The sequence below is a fragment of the Triplophysa dalaica genome, chromosome 13 (assembly GCF_015846415.1).
Source record: "Triplophysa dalaica isolate WHDGS20190420 chromosome 13, ASM1584641v1, whole genome shotgun sequence".
NCBI classification, from domain to species: domain Eukaryota; kingdom Metazoa; phylum Chordata; class Actinopteri; order Cypriniformes; family Nemacheilidae; genus Triplophysa; species Triplophysa dalaica.
The window spans coordinates 2898246-2918295 of NC_079554.1; the positions used below are offsets into that span (position 1 = coordinate 2898246).

A 20050-nucleotide genomic window follows, 5' to 3' on the forward strand; every position below is an offset into this window, starting at 1 on the left:
TAAATCCAGTAAAATGCAAATACATTAAGAAACTAAAATGGTAAAATTTTCTATTTATCGTTTTATCAATTTTGGCCTATACAGTTCTTGGTATATTCAAGGTTTCATTTTACCATATTTTTGCACAGATTTATATAACAAATGTCTGTATTACATGTGTTATCAGTCAGCAAAATCAGTCAAAAACCATGGAGGCTACTATACAACAATTTCTACTTAGACAAATAATTTATATACAACAAAATGAGTTGACTAAGAAAGATAATACAGTTTCTAGCCAATAAAAAAAGTTTCCAACACTCACCATGCTAAAATGTCCCATAAAGTTTGTTAAAGTAGCCATGATTCCATCGTGTCTTAAGAAACAAAATCTTGCTCTCAAACTAAGCTTAAAGGAACGAAGGGTGTTTAATGGCACAGCTGGAGAACAACAATGAACAAACAGCCCCTCACAGCCCAGCGCTACATCACATGACCAGGCATATCAAAGATACAAGAGGGCCTATTCTGAGAGCATCTATAGATGAGGCGTTACCAATCAATGGCTGGGCACACAAAAGTTTGCACATTATGAATATAAACAAACAACAAACCCAAATAGTGACATTTCAATTTATCTCAATTTATATGCCGTTGCCTATTATTTGTTTTGGCACAGCATTGTGACATCAGAATTGAGCCTTGTGATTGGAGGACACAAGAAATGGCAGTAAATTGAAAGTTTGGAGTGTAGATAAAAACATCCCGTCCAGATCTTAAAATGATAATATTACCGTATTCAATTACATTTTCACACTATAACATTATATTTATATTTTAGCATTATAAATTCACTTTAGGGGAAAACATTTAAATACATTTATAATTTGAAGTCTGTTTTATTTCATATTTAAAAATATGCATGTAAACATTCATTTGTATGAGCATGACAAACCCATTTCACTCCCTACTGTGGGGCTGAAATAAGAGAGTTCACTAATCACTAACATTCCACAGTCTAAAAGCACAGCAGACGGCACACATGGGGTGTGTCTGCATCTGCAAGCATCTCAAAGTAACTCTGTCTAGTCATTGAAAGGATGATGACTACAAGAGGAAGGATTTACTGAAGAAGAAAATTGAAACCGATAACTGAAAATGCACCGATTCGCATCTGTCTTCATGCTTATAAAGATGAGCTTGCTGCTTCGAAGAAAATGATAAGATGCACACTAATAACTTCTATAACTTTATTACTATGAATCCATAAATCAAAGGATCCTACATTTATTTTTGTCAGCTAAACTACTCCCAAGGGGGTACCCATTTATTCTCATTGTTATACAGTTTCATCACTGAACTCCCAGTTGTGAAAAGCTAATTAAGTATTTAAATAAATTACATCTTTCCTTTGGTGCAAGAGTAAGTGAGCGATCACACACAACGCACTTTTTCTGTTTGAAAACACAGATCACTGCTCTGCCTTGTTTGTTGACCTTTTGAAAAGAGCAGCTTGCTGTGTTTTTTTTTACGCTGCAATGCAACCACCAGTCAGTCAACCACCACCAGTCAGTCAAAGATTATAGCGCGAGCTCTCTAGTTGCTGTTAACTATCATATTAGCTAAAACAGGTTCAAGCAGAAGGCTCTTGCTCTGATCATGCTTGGTTAACCCGCGTTGGCACAAGTTTCAACTTCATCCTTGCATTTGGACTCTCCGGACATTTCAAGCAACTGTAAAGTTAAACTTTAAAACGCGAGGCGCCCATAGCGCATTAAGCAGCGCGCAAAACGCTCCATGCCAACTGAAAACCATTTAAAAGAGGTGTGTCTAACACTGGGTTCACACCTAACTCGAATTAAGCGTTTTGCTTGAGTAAATTACATACAAAGCAACTGTTCGCATTTGGTGTGAACCCAGCATAATAGCAAAAAAGCGTTCTGTCTGATTTCCCCTTATGCTGGGTTTACACCAAACAAGAACAATCGCGTTTCAAGCTCTTCATTGTTTGCAGGAAAAGTTTGTTATTTTCGCGTGAGTGATGTGATCTGACAAATATTTTCAACCTTTGCGGAAGACGAGATTGACACGCGTTCCTGCAATGGCGCCACCCGATTCTCAACATTTGCACCGGCTGCCACGAGCTCACGTCCATACGCATCTTTGCACAGATTTTGCATGTAATTTACTCTCGATCAATGCTTAATTCGCGTTTGGTGTGAACCCAGTGTTAGGCTGTCATTATTGATTCTACTGATAATGACAAATATTTTATACAGTTTGAGAAAAATTGCTTTTTTTTTGACTGCTCTAAACACCTAGAAAAAAACACTTCAGGAATCCGAGAGATGTCAAAGTACTGTGAAATTCTTTCCTTTAAACAGATGAATGATAAATCCACACACTACCAGTCAAATATTTGGATACAATTTTATTTAATCAATTTAGTTAATTACTTACTTAATTTACTTACAGTAATAATATACATAAAATAATAGCATATTGTTAAATGCTTGTTTGAATTCATTTATTTAAAAAAAAATTTTTACAGATGGGCAAATCCATGCAAATGTTAACCTTAGATGAAAAAAACACGTTTTGCAGTATTGATAGGTCAGATGTCAATATTTGGTGGTTTAAATGGACTCTATCAGCAATTTTCGAAAAAAACCAAATTGTTCAATATATTGATAAGACATACATCTGAGAATTTATATTGGAGGTTTCATTGAAAACGTCACATCCATAATGATGGAATGAATTGCTCAGTTATAAACTGACTGATTTTTTACAATAATATTTAAAATGGAAACGTTGGTGAACAAGACTCTAGAACACACAAGAAAATGCGTAGAGCAACTTCTAATATTCTAAAATGTGAAATAAGTAACAATACATAATGGGTAGGTGTGTCCAAAATGTTTGACTGGTTGTGTGTACCAGAGGAGCAGATTTAACAGTCAAATAACCGGCCTCCAATATCAGGCTAAGGCAAATTTGCGTCTGTGAGCCGAGTTGAGTCTCCTTTAAAACAAAACAGGAACTCTGGTAATAAGTAACCAAGGACTGCATCATCTGGAACACTGACCCATAGCTAGTTTAAGGTCCCATGCTGAAAGCCTGGCAACAATGAAGTGGTAACTTGAAATATAAACAAACATTGACATAAAAAAAACATGACTCCTTATTTAGAAATCTGGCATTTTTCAAAGAAAAGCGGTTCTTCCTTATCTATCTAAGATCAGGAAATTACCTCGTGAGGGGTTGGCCACAGGCCTGACTGGAAAAGGAACTGGGTGTGTTGTGTTCTATCTCAGGATCAATTTCACACGGGACCTAATGACTTCCCAAACAATCAGAGGCTTGCTGCATATACAAAATCCTACCCTGGTGACTTCATAAACAGATTCAGAGTAACCAACCTCATACTCATTTTGATCTGAACACATCCGTGCTTCTTAAAAATGCGGTAGTCAGTTGACAAGATTTTTAGATAAGATTTGTGTATGTGTACGTTAGATAAAAGCCTGATGAAATCTAAGCATGTAGTGACATGATATGTCATCTGGCAAGAACTTTATTTTTGTAAAGTTGTTCTAATAGCTAGAAACATTCCTCAAAGATTAAGTCATATATCCTCCTGCTTCTTTCACAATCCTTCAGCTGAATAACAGCTTTAACATTGGTTATAACATCGAGGGTCTGCAAGCAGACCACTGCATTTAACATGTTATTTTTTACCCTATCAAATACAGACTGTGGTTAGTCGTCATTCTGCCTCTTTCCTTTTGGTTAACATACAGATGATACTAAAACAGAAAAAGTGACTTTGTTTTGACAAATAAAACTCTTACCTGAATATTAATGAAATGCTTCTGTCATAGTTTAGAACCAATCCAAATGGAATCCTACAAGTATTCTCTAAAAACAAAGTTAAATTCTATTGGAAGAACTAAATACCTATATAGGCTATTTGATTTATAGCCATTAACAAGATGTTGATCTGATTATATTATCAATTAGTATTTGCATTTAGTGTAGACAGAATAGGGGTAGTTGAGTTCTCATCTAAATACAGCAAGAAACGAGACTGACAGCTTGGTAGCGTTGTAGTTGCCGCGTCGCGTCCAGATGACGGGTAAGTTAAGTTATATGGTATTTAGCTCAAACTTTAAACTTTTATAGTTTGCTTGTGAAGACAGTGTCCAAATTCTTCACATTCCACCACCAAAAACATTATGCATGCATGTCATTTAACTTACACGCACACAAAAAGATGCAAAGAGTAAACTTTTGAACTGGAATAAAGTAGAAGCGTTAACTCTAGCAAGCACTTACCAAGACAAGATAATACAGTTTAAAACCTCAGAGGACGTAAAAGCGGCAGTCCCAGACAAAGATGCATTTATGTCAGCGAAGTCAGTCTAGCATTAAAAATGTCCAATGAAAACAATGTTCTGCTCAAACGCAGCCGTTTGTTGCAGTCATTATGACAGGCAAGATCATGTTCTCCTACAACCCACCGCTTTTTTCGAATGTCAGCGAGTGCGCATGCGCAGCAATGAGTTCGGTCCTCCCTGTGTGTGAGCAGGCGCGTGCGTGTGTTTGCGTCCGACATACATTTTGGTTAAAAAATTAAATATGTATATTGCATCGGAATTCATGAAAATTTCAAATAGAATACTAAATTAGTTTGACGATTGCTTTCATACATATTCAACGAGACCATTGCAACAGGTATTAAATATAGACGTCTTCACACGTTGCCACAAACCTGCCATTATCAAGATTGCAACAAAACATGCAAAGACATGCCATAGACATCCTGATCACCCAACTCAACCTTCACGACAGGTAACGTTATCTGTGACAATACCACCGCCCTAACCAGAACCAGCTAACGTTATGCTGAAAGCCATTGAGAGACATTGTTCTCCTTGTGACAGAATGGGCGAGATTATAGACTCGTGTTTCAGTAAAGGAACAGCTATGCATTCCTTGTCAAACACAATACAGATCGACCAATTTCGCAACGACTTTATTTGCATTACAAATGGCGCAGTTTGGTTCACACACAATCTGGCTGTTTCCGAAATCGCAACTATACTCTCGTTTACTCTTCCCAACATTAGTTCACTAATAAAGTCCACTTCAGGGAGCGGGTAAAAAACGAGTGAGTAAATTCGGACAGTCGGTGCACTGGGAATGGTGCGGGCGCCATCTTGTGCCGAGACGCGGGAACTCATTCAGCGCGAGCATCACGATAGATTGCTAGCAACAGCTAGCCGTGAATGTACATCGGATGCATCGTGAGATTGAATGAGTACACTCTATAATGTCCACTATGAATTCGGACGCCACTTTTAATGGATGTCCTCTCAAATAGTGCAATATGTTAGGGTATAGGGGCTATTTCGGACACAGCCTATGAATGGTGGAGCCATAACCTTGAAATTTAAGTTGACAGCCAAACTTCCCCCCTCAGCTAAGGTGTTTTGTTATGCAGTAGTTTCCCTCAAAGAGCTGATTGGCCGAAACTAAAATATTCATACAAGACCGAACTTGCTTAAGGTTAAAATACAATACAAGACTTTTGCTCATATTTTCAGTCTGGACTTGTTCCAGAAAGTCTTTGCCAGCCTGCAGATTAGATCAGTTAGTGTGTTTCTATCTGAAACTTTATTAAAGTTTGCGAGTGTATGATGTCTAGTTAAAAAAAATCTGTTCAGATTTAAAAGTCTTGCAGTGTATTCCAGACATTAGAAGTAACAGCCGCTACCATGGACACATTTTGAGTAGATGTTTGTCGAGTAATTATAGAGCTAAATACAAAAATAGGTATCGTGACTTGTATAAGTTGCTGAGGTGATATTATGTGATTTTATTATGACTGGCTAGAACAAATAGCTTAAAATAATTTTCATCTCTTTTTCCAAAACATCTGTTATGTTTATTATCCGTCGACGAAAATGAACCACGTATTTTGATATTTGTAGTAAAACTATGTTAATACACATCAATTCACCAAAAGCTTAATAAACACATTTACTGTAATAAACACACGTAAAAGTTAGATATCGTAGTGAATGGATAGGAATAATATCAGGGATAATTTATATTGTATGACAACTCCTTGAAACTTTTTAAACAGAACGTGCACAATGCATAGCTCCGCCCACTTTGAAAAGGGATAGTGAACCTTAAACTAAAGGATCACATCTAGACTATCGGCGGAATAAAAATGCTATATTTTGTGGTTAAAGGAATTACTTAGTATTTCGTGTAATCTTTAAACAGCAACATTTGTGTAACCGCGGTGATGAATTGAGGGAGACATACAGTTCATCAGTCCTGCCGATAGATGCTGCTCTCGAGATGTTTTACATTCACGTTAAACCATATGCTTAATTTGACAAAGTAAACGTTTAAAACATATATCACTGTAATATTATTAAGGTACTAGTAAATGGATTATCTTTATTACACATATAGAGAAAAACGGACATTTTCAAAACAAGTCCATCAAGAACACAACATTAAACAACTCCACAGCCAACTTCTCTGAGATACACGTGCTTGTGGTTCAAATATAACACATTACTTGTGTTTCGTATGAAACATAATTAAGTCACGCCATAATATATGTATCACTGTCATGGAAATAAAATTACAACACAAACATTAACATGTAATTCAAGAAATTCACCCCCTAAAAGCCGTTAATATGCCAAAATATGGCTGTAAGTTAAACAAATCTTTGTATAAAAAAACGGTCAACAACCGTAAGAACATTTCTGCCTTAACCTCACTGAACATGGCTTTATTCTCACCTGAGTTCTCCTAGAAAAGCAGGATTTAAAATTCTCAACATTTTACAATCTTCTCACTCGTTCTCTCAACATTCATCCAACGAACACACTACTGTCTTTACTTTTGTTGTATAGTGTTTGGGCCCTGATTTAAAACGCGAAGAAAAAATGCCTTTAGCATTTACACAGCTGAGACAAAACACCCAGAATAGTGACTCAAGACGCATGAATTAGGTTTCATGTTGAAGTCAGGATCTTGTTTTCTGAGAATTTTTTCATGCATTCAAGTTGCCATGAGCCACCAGTCACCACAGTCAGTTATCATTCATACTGAGCAGCAGACCATGTGGCAGAAAGACTTTAAGGAGTGATGCTTTGGAGGTGCTTTTGAGTTGGATCATCAGTGTAGCCCACTGAAGGACTATTGGCCACAGGCTGATGTTCACGCTTCTTCCTCCTGTTCTTGATGAACCAATAACCCAACACAGCCAGAACAGCCAAGATGGCCACAACCAAAACCACAGCCAAAGCAGTAGAGGCTGAAAGAACAAGACAAACCTTTTAAAATATTTTTGGACACTAAAACAACAAATTTAAACTTGGCATTTGATCTGGATAAATATGGACATAGCCTTATGACTTTTCTTTATTGTACGAGTTGTTATTGCAAACTTGTAATTTATAAGATTACCTGACTGGCTTTCACCTAGATCTTCTTCTCTTACACTAAATAATCCTCTCGCAAACACATCATTTTCTACAAAGGAATGAACGGACATCAAATCTGAATTTACTGCAGCCCATCATTACTAAAACATCATTGACCTTAGACTTAGCATCACTCATACAGTACCTGTGACACCGGAGCATTCCTCCATGCAAGCATCTTTGTCTATAAATTTGTTGTCGTTGCCATCACAGCCACCATAGATGAACTGATGACACTTCTCACTAGAGGCATCATAATACCAGAATTTAAAACTGGCTCGACACGGGCCTGACTTTGGTGGTTCAGTACAGTGAGCTATACCAATACCATGAAATGAAAGAAATGAAATGGGTTAGAATGACAATTTGGATAGAAGCACAAATTAATATTTTATAAACATAATAATTACAAGAACATTCCTAGTACACAATCTAATATTCAATATTTTCTTTTTTTAAACAACATATTTTTTAGTCATGTAACTCTGCTTTGCAAAAATGCAAAATTGCAAAAAGAGCAATGGAAATATAACTGAATTGACTTGGTGTGCAATGCTTATACTCTCCGGCGAAGTGATTAAAACTCACCTTTACTATTTCCTTTAATTTCAAGAAGTCGGGATAGGCCTGCTTTCGCTAAAGACAAATGTAAAATTTTTGTTAATGTAAAACCTCATCTTATCGCGTGTCTACGATTATGGTACTGCAGGTCTCACATTTTGTGCAGCTGGCCTCATCAGAACCATCCTTGCACTGCTCCACGCCATCACACTCCATCTCTTCATTTAAACAGCAGCCGTTAGAGCATTGAAACTGGTCTTCCATACACTGAGAATGACAAACAGTATCTGAAAAAAAAAGAAGCCTGTACATAAATCTCACAAAATATTCAGGTATTTATATTTAACACCAAATTAAAATCCAGTCAAGTGTCTGTTGAATTTCAACAAAATCAAACCTCAGGAGGGACAAATTCATCCAACAGCAATGTAAAAGACTGACAGCATGACAAGACACATGAAAAGTCAGATACAAATTCAGGTTATCATATAAAAATATTACTGTTGTATTGCTAAAAAGTGAATAAAGTGAATTGAACTTGTTTTTTGATTTTCTTAGTATTTGAGGTTTGAAAAGTGAAATATCTTTTCTATTATTTTGACTTGTTCATTTTCTGCAAATAAATGCAAATAGAAACAATATTTTTATTTAAGATTTGGAAGAAATATCGACCAAAATCTACTCTTTAACATAGGTGTATGATGATTTAGTCAGACGATGTCATGGTTATAACTCATTTATAAATTTCAAGAAGTGACTGCTGGTTAAAATGTCATTTTTGAGGGTTTTAATGTCTGATATCATCAACCTTCAATTATAACAGCTTCATTTGGCATTCAGTTGTATTAAAGCAAGACACTTTACTCCATGTTGCTCCAGGGGGATTGTCCCTGTAATAAGTGCACTGTAAGTCGCTTTGGATAAAAGCGTCTGCCAAATGACTAAATATTTCATGTTTTGCGATTGATTAAGTGTGTTATATAACAGTTTGTGCATTTATAAGAGTCATCCAAAGTCTCAAAACTCATAGTTTTACACAAAATGATTTACTCTTCACTAAAAGAGAAGTCTGATCCAGATCTGCCTCAAACGCCTCGATCAATCACGACCTCACATTTCAACGTCAGATGGGGGTAATGTTTGCATGATACAGCCCATGTCATAAATATGTAGAGTATTATATATTATATTATATATTGTGGAAAATAGATGCTGAATCAATGTGTTCCTAACAATTCGCAATAATTGTGCATGTATATGGAGAAAAACATTGGCCATAATGTGATCCCCCTTTCAAATAGATTGACTTTACCTTCAATAAACACTTTTCTTGCCTCACCACTGACCGTCACTGTAGACAGACAACATTCGATCATTACAAACATTATATAGTCTGCGACATATTGAGGATTAAGTAAAACAACATCAACTAACATAAGTCCGTACAACTTTTCAATCACCACACACACTATAGTGTATGTAATGTGCATTACCCGTGGTGTTTTCACAGGCATCCAGACACTCCTCCTTATTGAGATAGTTGTTACTATTGGCCTTACAGCCTCCAAACATGAATTCCTCACAGAGTTTGGAAGCAGCGTTGTAATGCCAACGTGGGAAAGAACCTCGACAGGGACCCACCTTTTTAGGGGTCAGACAGTGACCTATTAGTGGGAAACAATCCGTGGTAAGTTATCTCCATTCTGATTAGTGAAATTATTTAACATTTATTTTTAATGGTCAAGTGAAGAAATAACATCATCAATAAATTGTAATAAATATGCATAGCTTTAAAGGGCCTTACAGTTGCTCATGACACAAGACCTGACGTGTAGATCCGCATAAAGTGTAGACTCACGGTTATGATGGTCAGGTAATTTGAGTCAATTTTTCATTTCTTTTCTAAAACAATGCACTACCAGTTGAGCCACAAAGGAAAATGGATTTGATGAAAGCACCATAAAACTTTAGCATAACTCCCATGAGATTATGATCTCTCAATCATGTCTGTAGCATGACTACGAGGCTGTTTACACGAGACCGTGTTTAACTCGAAAACTTTATGCGTTTTGGCTGTTCATTTACATGACAACAGCGTTTAGGGGGACTGAAAACGCTCTTTTGAAAACGGGTCTCAAAGTGCAAGTTTTGAAAATGACAGAATTATCGTTTCTATGTAATCTCTGAAGGCGATCTTTTCCAAAAACGATGATGTCATACCCATGCGTGTTACGCTTTTGCGTCTGTAGGCATGCATGAGCAATAATGGCGGCCTCCATGCTGCTTGGTTGTACTGTGTGACAAACTTATTATAATTTCTCCAGGAAAAACTATATTTACTGCACCACTACAACCAGTGGAGACATAATATTTAAATACACAAACTATTAATGCACATAAACGCTGACAAAGTGTATTAAACCGCCTTTGGCTTAAAAGAAGGTATGCGTATGTGCGCAGGCACGTGGGGTTTCTTTACAGAACAGCGAGACAGCGCCATCCACTGGTCTGGCATGCATAATACAGAATTTTTCCTTGTTTTCCCAGATCCATGTAATTGCAGATAGTTCTGTCAACGCTGACGTGTGTGCGTGAAACTTTTCAAAAACGCAAAGTAACTAATTTTCAGTTTTTCATCGTGTGAACTTACTCTGACATGCATGCCAAAGTTTAAAATCAAGGTTATAATCAGATCCCTAACTAAACAATAATAGTGAGTAGACAACAATGGAAAAATAGATATCACTCTCCTTTAACAAAAATAAATATAAATGTGCAACGGGATGAGATAAATAGTATGTAGTATATGGTAATCTAGTTAGCATGATATGACAAGCCCCATATTCAGTTAGTGCTTTGGAATTTTAAAGCTTTTGTTGAAATCACGCACGTGGGATCACTGATTTGGCACATGTTCAAACTGCGGGGGCAGAACCAAAGATTGTAAAAGACTCTGGGATTGTCTGAATTGATGTTCGACTAAGTGGGCAGTGAGAATCTCATTATCCTTAAACCCACAGTGCCGCCACACATATAGTGTTGAAAATTCAGCCTCAAGAGTGAAAAAAGGAAAACCTTAAAGAATCCTTCATACAGTAACATCTTGATCTCCACACTTTCTGTATAAAGACCAAAAAGCAAAAGACTAAAGTTATAATCACAATGCTCTAACACCTGACCCCAATGTAAAATATTTGGATGAATTCATATTTGCATACTTTAGTGTGGTTAAGCAATAACAGTAGCACAATAATCAAGCTCAGGGTTTGAAAAGAGAGATTACATGTATTTTTCTTTGACAGCAAGGGCTGCATAACCAAACAAATTCAGCTGCCACTTGATTTCCAGCCAGATAAGGCAGATGCATGCATGGACAATTCGCATGACGTGCCCTCATCCATGAAAACCCAGACCAAAACAATGTAAAAGACATAGCCCAGCTATTATTTTGCTGATCAAAATATGTTTTTTGGCAATCAAATCAAAAGAGACCCAAATGAAACAGTCTAATGGTTTCCATTAAAATACAATTATGAACCGTTAGCTTTTTCCATTAAAACCATACAAAATTCCTTTCTCTGGTGTGTTCTGGACATAATTCCAACAGGATTTAATGGTGTTCCAATGGTTAACATACCAGCAATAGAATCCATCACATACCAATAGACACTGTTATAGTTTCCATCAAAACCAATAAAACTCCCATTATAACCATTAAATCCATTAAGGTCTATTGTGATTTTCCACAGGGTTCTATTATTTGTTTTAGCAGGGATGTAAGACATCACAACATATGATCTATTATGGAGCAGTACAAGCACACCGGACATCCTCTCTTATCTTTCCCATTTATTATTGCGTCTCTAAACTTTTGCAATAAAGTATCCAAAACAACAGAAATACAAAAAAAGAGACCTAAATCCAAGAATTTTATTTTATGTGGTCAGGTGGAATTTTTCTCAAAGTGAAACAAAATGATTGATTTACTACTAGTACCAAGATACTATTGGTAGCCTGTTTTTTCCTGCTGCATTGAACTTGTCCCACAAAGACTTTCCAAATCTTGGTGTATGACGAGAACACCAGAAAAGATCTTATGTCAAAAGCTTAAGTATTGTGTATCCAAAGCATTCATGCTTTAAAGCTGATCAAATACTGAATATGTGATGTTTTAGTCATAAACCAGACTTGAATGTCTCTCAGAGAGCATGAATATACACCCAAACAGCACTGATTCAGTGGCTTTTAAAACTGACCTCATTTACACAATGATTCACAGACAGCCGGGTCTTTTTAAAAAAATGCATTCAATCTGTTTTATCTGTTACACTGCAATTCCCTGTCATACACTAGGTTGTCTTCGGTTCTCATGAGGTAACTTGTCACTAGTCTTTAGGGGGTGTTGTCTGTTCAAACATGGCACTATTTCCATAGACTGAAACTCCAGTGATTCACTGCCTTGACGTGCCAAACCGGTTCAACGCATTTGTGAAGGGAGCGGTAAGTCTTACAACATGCTTAAAAAGGGATAGAAGCCATCCTCAAGTCATGACTCCTGGGATAACTGAGCTACTCACAAAGGACTACAGTAGAAGTCTGAAAGTTGTTCTTGACGTGATATAGACCACTTCGGAAAACGCATGCAACGCTGGTCCAGAACAACTTCCTGTTTCAGTTTTTCAACACTACACAAGCGTTTGAACAGGATAACAGAACATTTGTAACCAAATCAAGATGAATATCTATTAGATTAAAGTATATATGTAAGATTTAAATAAATGATATAATGAAACCGGAAGTGCTTCTGTACCAGTGTTGACATCTTGCGAAGAGGTCTATAAGATAGTGTCTGCTAAACTGCCGTTCAATCACAGTAAACACATGTATAGTTACATCACAAAAACTTTAGATGTTTGACAAAAAGAAAGTGTCCAAATTATTATTACAATCCAAAAATATTTAAAAGGCCACGTTACCCGCGATCTCAACCTTTAGTTAGTGTATAATGTTGCTGTAAGAGCATAAATAACACCTGCAAAATGATAATGCTCAAAGTTCAGAGCCAAGCGAGATATTGTCTTTAACAGAATTAGTTTTTTAAGGACTACAGAGAACGGCTGGATCGGACTACAGCCCTCTATTTCCCGGGTACATGATGTCGCCATTCCGAGTGCTTTTAATATCCTCTGCCCAAAGGAATACGCCAAAAAAGGGACGAGACCTTCCTCAGAGAAGAGAAAGAGCCACTGGAGTAGTGTTCGGTTATCAGAGATTGTAAACATTGGACTACTTTCACTTCCATCACAGTCCTACGGCTGGTATTAAGAATTCAGCTACACACATTCTAAGATAACCAACGCTCACATAACAGCTTCGATGACTTTAACATCAGCTGTGAAAACTGTTCTGTGTAATACACTGATATTGTGTGTGTGTGTGTGTGTGCGCATACCTCTGTCTCAAACACGTCTATGAAACGTCCTCTGAAGTCCTGCTTGCAGTCTTCTAGTCAATCAGTTTGTTTTATTATCCAACTCTGTTATTAGTGATAACCGGTCTGATGCCATTCGGTCTGATGTCATTTCCCTCACCATAGTAGAAAAAAATTAATCTCTAATAAAGATTGAAATTTGTGTATGCACTAGCAGACCTTCGTTACACTCCGATCGATCTGCATGTTTTTAACAGATGAAGTGCAGTTGACGCCATTGTTACTGTGAATTTCTAAAAGCCAATGTTTATGAATTCACGTGCACTGAGGGGGGAACCGACCAATCACAACAGCTTGTGGAGCAGAACTCGCCAATATGGTATGGGTTGGACATATTCACACACACTCTAAGAGGGGAACCAATCACAACAGACCTAATCAGCTTTACAAATCAGTTTGTATCGAAAGGCGGGACTTTGAAGAAACTGGAAGAAATCCAGTCGTTTCTTGAGAAGAGAGACAGCGGTGGACGACAGACTCGAAATATGTGAAATATAAAGGGTTTTTAAACTAGAAACATGAACATCCATTGTTAAACACCCAAAAAACACAATCAAGGCTTTGAAAAAAGGGAAAATGGGGCCTTTAATAATAGACCGTTTCATCAGACTTCGGGTCGGTGTTCGGTTATCCGTCTGGCTAGAAATATAACAATTTATTTTATGTTTAATTCATATGTATATTCATTTATATTACTATTTGATTGTATAGTAATTGTATTAAATTAAAATACTCAACAGTTATCGATTCTTTGCGGAGACCTACCGTAAGGTTAAGTTTGGGCCACATAACGTTTGTTTATGTGTTTGTTTCTGAAACGGTCTATTAAAATGTCATTTGTATGATAAAGCATGTGGTAAAGGTCTGGAAATGACAAATTGACAACAAACCTATATTGTAAGCAAAAGTAAGTAACTTTGCAAAATTTTACCGTTTTATCATACCAAATTTTAACGTATTTTAGAAAATACAGCAAATGTTACAAATAACATGTGGCGGGTGCCCCAGCTGCCGTTCTTATACAGTTTTTTTCCTGTGTAGCTTTGACCTTCCGTTTGATACGTGAAATTTTAAATTATTATTTCAAGTAGTGATAAAACCATTTTGACTATGGCCTTTCTAAACACTTTCATTTGTCTTTATTTACAAACACAAAGATATCAAGCAAAAACCACAGCTCATTAAATTCTTAACTTCTTTACAACCATTGTGAAGTGATCTGGGTTGTCAAGGTGATCAACACAAAATGAATAAAAGGTTTACCGAAATAACATCTATAATGATTATGAGTGTGACAGACCAGCTGCTGTGAAAACAAACAGTAATACTCACGCTCAGACTGCTCAGAAGAAAGAACCAGCACAGTGACTTGAGCTGAATCAGACTGCTGTGCTGAATCAGTCACTGTCAGTCTGAAATCATACAGCCCAGGAAACAGGTTGGATACTCTTATCTGATCCCGCAGCTCTGTTTTCTGTGAAAAAGTTTACCCTTCTTTTAATGCCACAAAAAAATATTGGCCGCATTTCCGTGTTTGATTTATACAATAAACATCATAGGTACTGAGCTGGTTGGCCAAGAAGCAAAACTAGTTTCAAACTACATTTAAATTACATTATAATTTCTTTAAGATGACAGAGAAACTCTGTCTTTTCTAACAGCATCCTATTTTATCTTAACAACATTTTACACTTCCACATCAAAGAAAACCGTATTATAAAAAAACACACACAAAAGGTCATCTTCCAAATCATTGCTCATATTCCAAAAGTATGTGTAATACCTTCATCACAACAGATGCGTTTCCCTTAACGAGGGTCCATGTGTAGTTTACGATCTTCTTATCATCCAAACTCTCTATGCCATTCAGCATGACCTCATCATGAGACTGCACCACCACATCCTTCCCCCCATTGGCAATAGGAGGATTGTCCTTCTCATCTGGGGCAATAAAGACCAAGTCATGAATAAAGATTAGTGTTATTGTGTGCATGCAGCCAGATCATAGAATTACTCTGAGAATTTGAATAAGAAGAATTGAATATTTTTAGGTAATTATAACTAGAAGTGCCTGAAAAATTGTGGTATTATCAGCAGAGTTAGAAATCACAATAGTAACAATTTTAGTGTTATACCGATTATTGACCACTGGATATAGGTTAGAGAATCAAAACAGTGAATTGATTTTCATAGCAGAAATGTTTCTTTAAAATTATATTTCTGCTTAATGGAAGTCATAATTTAGTTAGATGTTTGAAAACATGCCATGTTATGCCCTGAAGACAATGAGTATGAGGAGTATTATTGTGATCCCCTTGGTATTTCAAGTATGAATATTTTCATAACTAATGGCAAGTAAGTTGTCTGTTACCTATTCGCTTCCATAATTCAAGATTCAATGTGTTTTATCAAAGAATTTCATCAGAATACGTCAATTCATAAACCAAAATTTAGACCCATGTCTTTAACAGCAGCTATAAAGCTACTATAGATTCGGCTTCGTCATCATTTAATCAAACTGTTGTCATTTTTAACCTGTGTAATTTTTCTTCTTCTGCAAAACACAAAAGGAAATATCTTGAAAAATGTTGTTAACCAAAAACCATTGGTCCCCACTGACTTCTATGTATGTAGACAAAACCAATTCAAGTCAAAGGAGACCAACGGTTTTCGGTACCAACTTATTTTTCAAAATACCTTCTTTTGTGTTCTCCACAAAGAAAGTCATACGGGTTTGAAATGACAAGACCACAAGTAAATAATGAAAACATTTCCATTTTGAGTGTGATCTATTCCTTTGATAGTAGTATTAAACAAAGATGAAGTAAGAGTGTGAAGTTCATCAATGTATGTTACTAATGTTGGGAATTAACGTTTCATATCCCTCCCACATTTAAAGAATTAAATACATCAATGCAAGCAGCAGAGGCTTTCATAGGTCAGGTATGAAAAACAATTCTCAATCTAATGCAATAACATATTATGTTCACCATCCCTGACTTAAAAGGGGTACATAGCTTTGAAATTTACCATCATTGCGTCCCTTCAGGTAATCCTCATACACTGAATTCTGGATATAACTCGTAAAATTCGGATTTTTGATAAATCTACAGACATATCCCTGCTTATATAAGCAGTCGAAGAGAAAGCAGTTGACAAATTCCTGCTCTTCCACGGCTTCTACGAGGGCCAGGTTACACTCCTCATCAGTGCAGCACGCAGCAGTACATTCATCCTTATCCAAGACATTCGGGTTCGCCAGGAAAGTGGCACCATTGCGGATCGACGCTTGTGTATCCAAAACAAAACCTTCCCGTCCTGAAATAAACTTTTTATCACACTTTTGTTCTATATCGGGTGTATCGCTCTCGGTTCCTGCGACATAAAAAGCCGGGACGAGAAGCAAGAAGAGAAATCCGAAACGACACGAACTCATTTCTGACAGATCCTGATGTGTTTGTGTTAGTCCTCAAAAATTCGTCAATCCCTTCAGCCGTACTTAAACAACCATACTGAATTATAAAGATCAAGGAAATTCGCTTATCGTCGTGTTCTGTCAAATTTGCCCAAAATTAGCGCTTTATTTTCGCGTTCATTTGATTCCTGCTTCAGCGCTCAGGTGTGTTGTTTTCGCTTGATCAGGTGTGTTTTCTGCAAGCGGCAGGAAGTTACACAGTGACGTTACGTAGTCTGCGGGCGTGCCTTCACTCCTATTTTTTATCATTTAGTTACTATTTATTATTAATAGCATATAAACAATTTTACATAAACAAAGACATTGAATAAACAATATGAACAATTTACAATTCTCAAAGGCAGACATAATAGTTAATTGAAATGAAGCATACAGCCCTTATTTCACAACAGTTGGTTACTGTAGTACAACCATGGGTTTGCTATCAATACCCCAAAAACGTGATTACTTCAGTTTTATTACAAAAAAAACTATAAGTTCGTTAGGGAGTATGTTTACCAGTGAGGAAACATACAGAAATATCATGTTTTTGTCTCGATACACAAGATAATTCAAACGGAACATTTACATAATGTAAGTATTTGGCAGATGCTTTGAAAGCGACTAACATTGCATTATACTTTACATTTGTTTCTGACTATGTGCAATACCCTGGATCGAACCAATGGCCTTCGAGTTGCTTGCGCCATGTTCTTACCACTGAGCCACAGGAAATCTTATAAAAGCATTGGAATACTTTGGTGCCAGAAAATCGATTAACATGAAAATATCCCTAACGAAGGACAACATGAATCGACGTGAAATTGCACCATCTGTTGGTCATGAAATCAAAACAAACATCTAGATGGTTTACATTTAGAATAGAACTTGTGTGACCTCCTTCTGCAGAACACAATATATATTTTGAAGAATTTTGATAACCAGATTACATTGCCTTTATTGTATAATAATAATTATTATTATTAGTATTAATATGATTATTATTATAAGTTTTAGTGGTATTGGAGCCTTCCATTTAATGGACACAAGACATTTCTCAAAATATAGTATTTTTTGTTCAACAGAAATTAAATGACATGAGGGTCTTTATTACTGTTATACAGAAAACTTTTCCAGGCACGTTATTTTGGGACATATAAAACATCAGATGAACAGCTTCTGTATCCCTAAATTTGGAGACCGGATAGCAATAAGACAATAATGCAGAAGTGAAGTAGCTGCATTAGAAGGAGTTCCAGGACAGTGTCTAAAGCCACAGAAAATCTCATGTCAAAATTGCAAGAAAAACGGGCCTAACACAAAGAAATTATGCAAGATCCAGCTTTCATAGCAGAGTGTTGGGGCCCAGTGTTGAAAAATCTGAAACTTCCTTCAGGAGGACTAAACGAATTAATGATAACCCTTACTCCAACAGCTAGAAAAGTTGTAGCTATACTACAGAACGAAACACTTAACAACAGAGAATGCCAGATCATTATTTTAAGAGATTCATCACATGCTGCAGTGATGTTCAATTCAGAAAGTTTCTAAGTTTATGCACAGGTCATTGATATTTTTTATCTTATTATATTCAATCTGTATAGCAGATACTTAAAAAACTATCCATTTATTTATATTACAGTTATACCGTTTTGTCTAGATTAAATTTTACATTGTTTAAATTGAATGTATATACATTTAAGTTATTCACTGTATTCTTTTCTTGGCAGGAGCTGACCTCCTTGTTGCAAGGTGTATTCACGTCCGATCTGTGCAACCAGAGTTCCTTCACAAGAAGTCCCCAGTCCCACACCTGTGGATGTGTGTTGGAAGTTCCAAACAATTATACTTCATACCTTGAGCTTGCAGAGGAGTTCACAAATGTCCTTGAATCAAACATATGGATGATTGACGTTATATAGAGGTAAGTATACTGATAATTACAAAGAATATGTATGTTATGTTTATGTATTAACATTGTCTAAAATTCTTCTCAATCCGCTCGGGTTTGGACCCTCCTTACAGCCTTCACCGGCTGGGATAACGAGTTTGCCTTTTCCCTCTGGTCACTCTGTTTACGCCGCGATAGACTCTTGCCTGTTGTGTGTTCTTCTCTGGATTAGCCCTCGGACCCTGTACGCACCTCGACCGGTATTCCGCCTGCCTGACCTTGCCTCTGCCTCGCACTTGGACTCTCTGAGCTTGCTCTGTCGTTTGTTTTGTTCTTGCCTCATTTGCTGTTTTATTAAACAAGTCAGATTATTTTGAATCTGCTTTTGAGTCCTAATCTTCTGTACCTGACATTCATAAATTATTTTAAGATAAAAAAATATATTTTATCATGTTAACCCATGGATTCATGTGGTACTGATGTTTGGCGATAACATTTCCTATTGTTGAAATTACATCAACTTTTGCATGTACAACTATGAAAGGGAAATTGTCACAATTTTCACATATTTAAAAAAAACAGTGGCACAAATGGATTATGACGCATATCGTTCTTAAATCATTGTTTTATACTATTCCCTGGTGGAGCGAAAATCGCTTTAATAGATAGAGCATACAAGCACTTTAAGTACTTTAGACTATTTCTTTTACATGTTTAACAACTTAAAGAAGGTTGTTAACCAAGTAATCTTGTATAAGCACTCCAAACTTAATTTGTTTGTGTTCAACGGGATTTACAAATGTAATTATGCATGACATTTTACATCTACATTTAAATTTAGTCATTTAGCAGATGCTTTTATCCAAAGTGATTTTACAAAGAGTTTAGAGAGCAATAAGCGATATATCATACAGGAGCAATTATACAGTAGGTGCCAATACAAAGATTTAAACAAAAGCTAGACCACTCTCTGTTGAGAGAAAGAGTTAGTGTTTTTTTATTTTTTCATTTGTCTGTCAAGTAATCAAGGAAGAAATGGGTTTTAAGTAGTTTTTTGAATGTTGTGAGAGATGTGGTTGACCGGACCGAGTAAGGAAGAATGTTCCACCATGAAGGAGTTGTGAATGAGAATGAGCGGGAAAGTGATTTACTGCCCT

General features: G+C 36.4%; 2 protein-coding genes across 3 annotated transcripts in view; both read right to left on the reverse strand.

The window, feature by feature from the left end:
* LOC130434339 (pleckstrin homology domain-containing family G member 3) overlaps positions 1-4485 on the reverse strand; it is a 46422-nt gene extending 41937 nt beyond the window's left edge. Inside the window, exon 1 of the mRNA XM_056764442.1 lies at positions 4318-4485. The gene's annotated coding sequence lies outside the window, so the exon portion shown is untranslated. The remainder of the gene's footprint in view (positions 1-4317) is intronic.
* A 1951-nt stretch (positions 4486-6436) lies between these two features.
* spint1b (serine peptidase inhibitor, Kunitz type 1 b) lies at positions 6437-17204 on the reverse strand. Of its 2 annotated transcripts, XM_056765277.1 has the most exons (10): positions 16579-17204; positions 15332-15489; positions 14881-15022; positions 9551-9721; positions 9370-9408; positions 8213-8344; positions 8085-8132; positions 7642-7812; positions 7480-7545; positions 6437-7327 (listed from the first exon to the last, which is right to left on the reverse strand). In XM_056765277.1, exons 1-10 carry the CDS (start codon positions 16982-16984, stop codon positions 7149-7151), a joined length of 1512 nt encoding a protein of 503 aa, XP_056621255.1. In that variant the 5' UTR covers positions 16985-17204; the 3' UTR covers positions 6437-7148. The 2 variants fall into 2 exon arrangements, with proteins under 2 accessions (XP_056621255.1, XP_056621256.1); XM_056765278.1 differs by lacking the exon at positions 7480-7545.
* Between the last annotated feature and the right edge of the window lie 2846 nt (positions 17205-20050).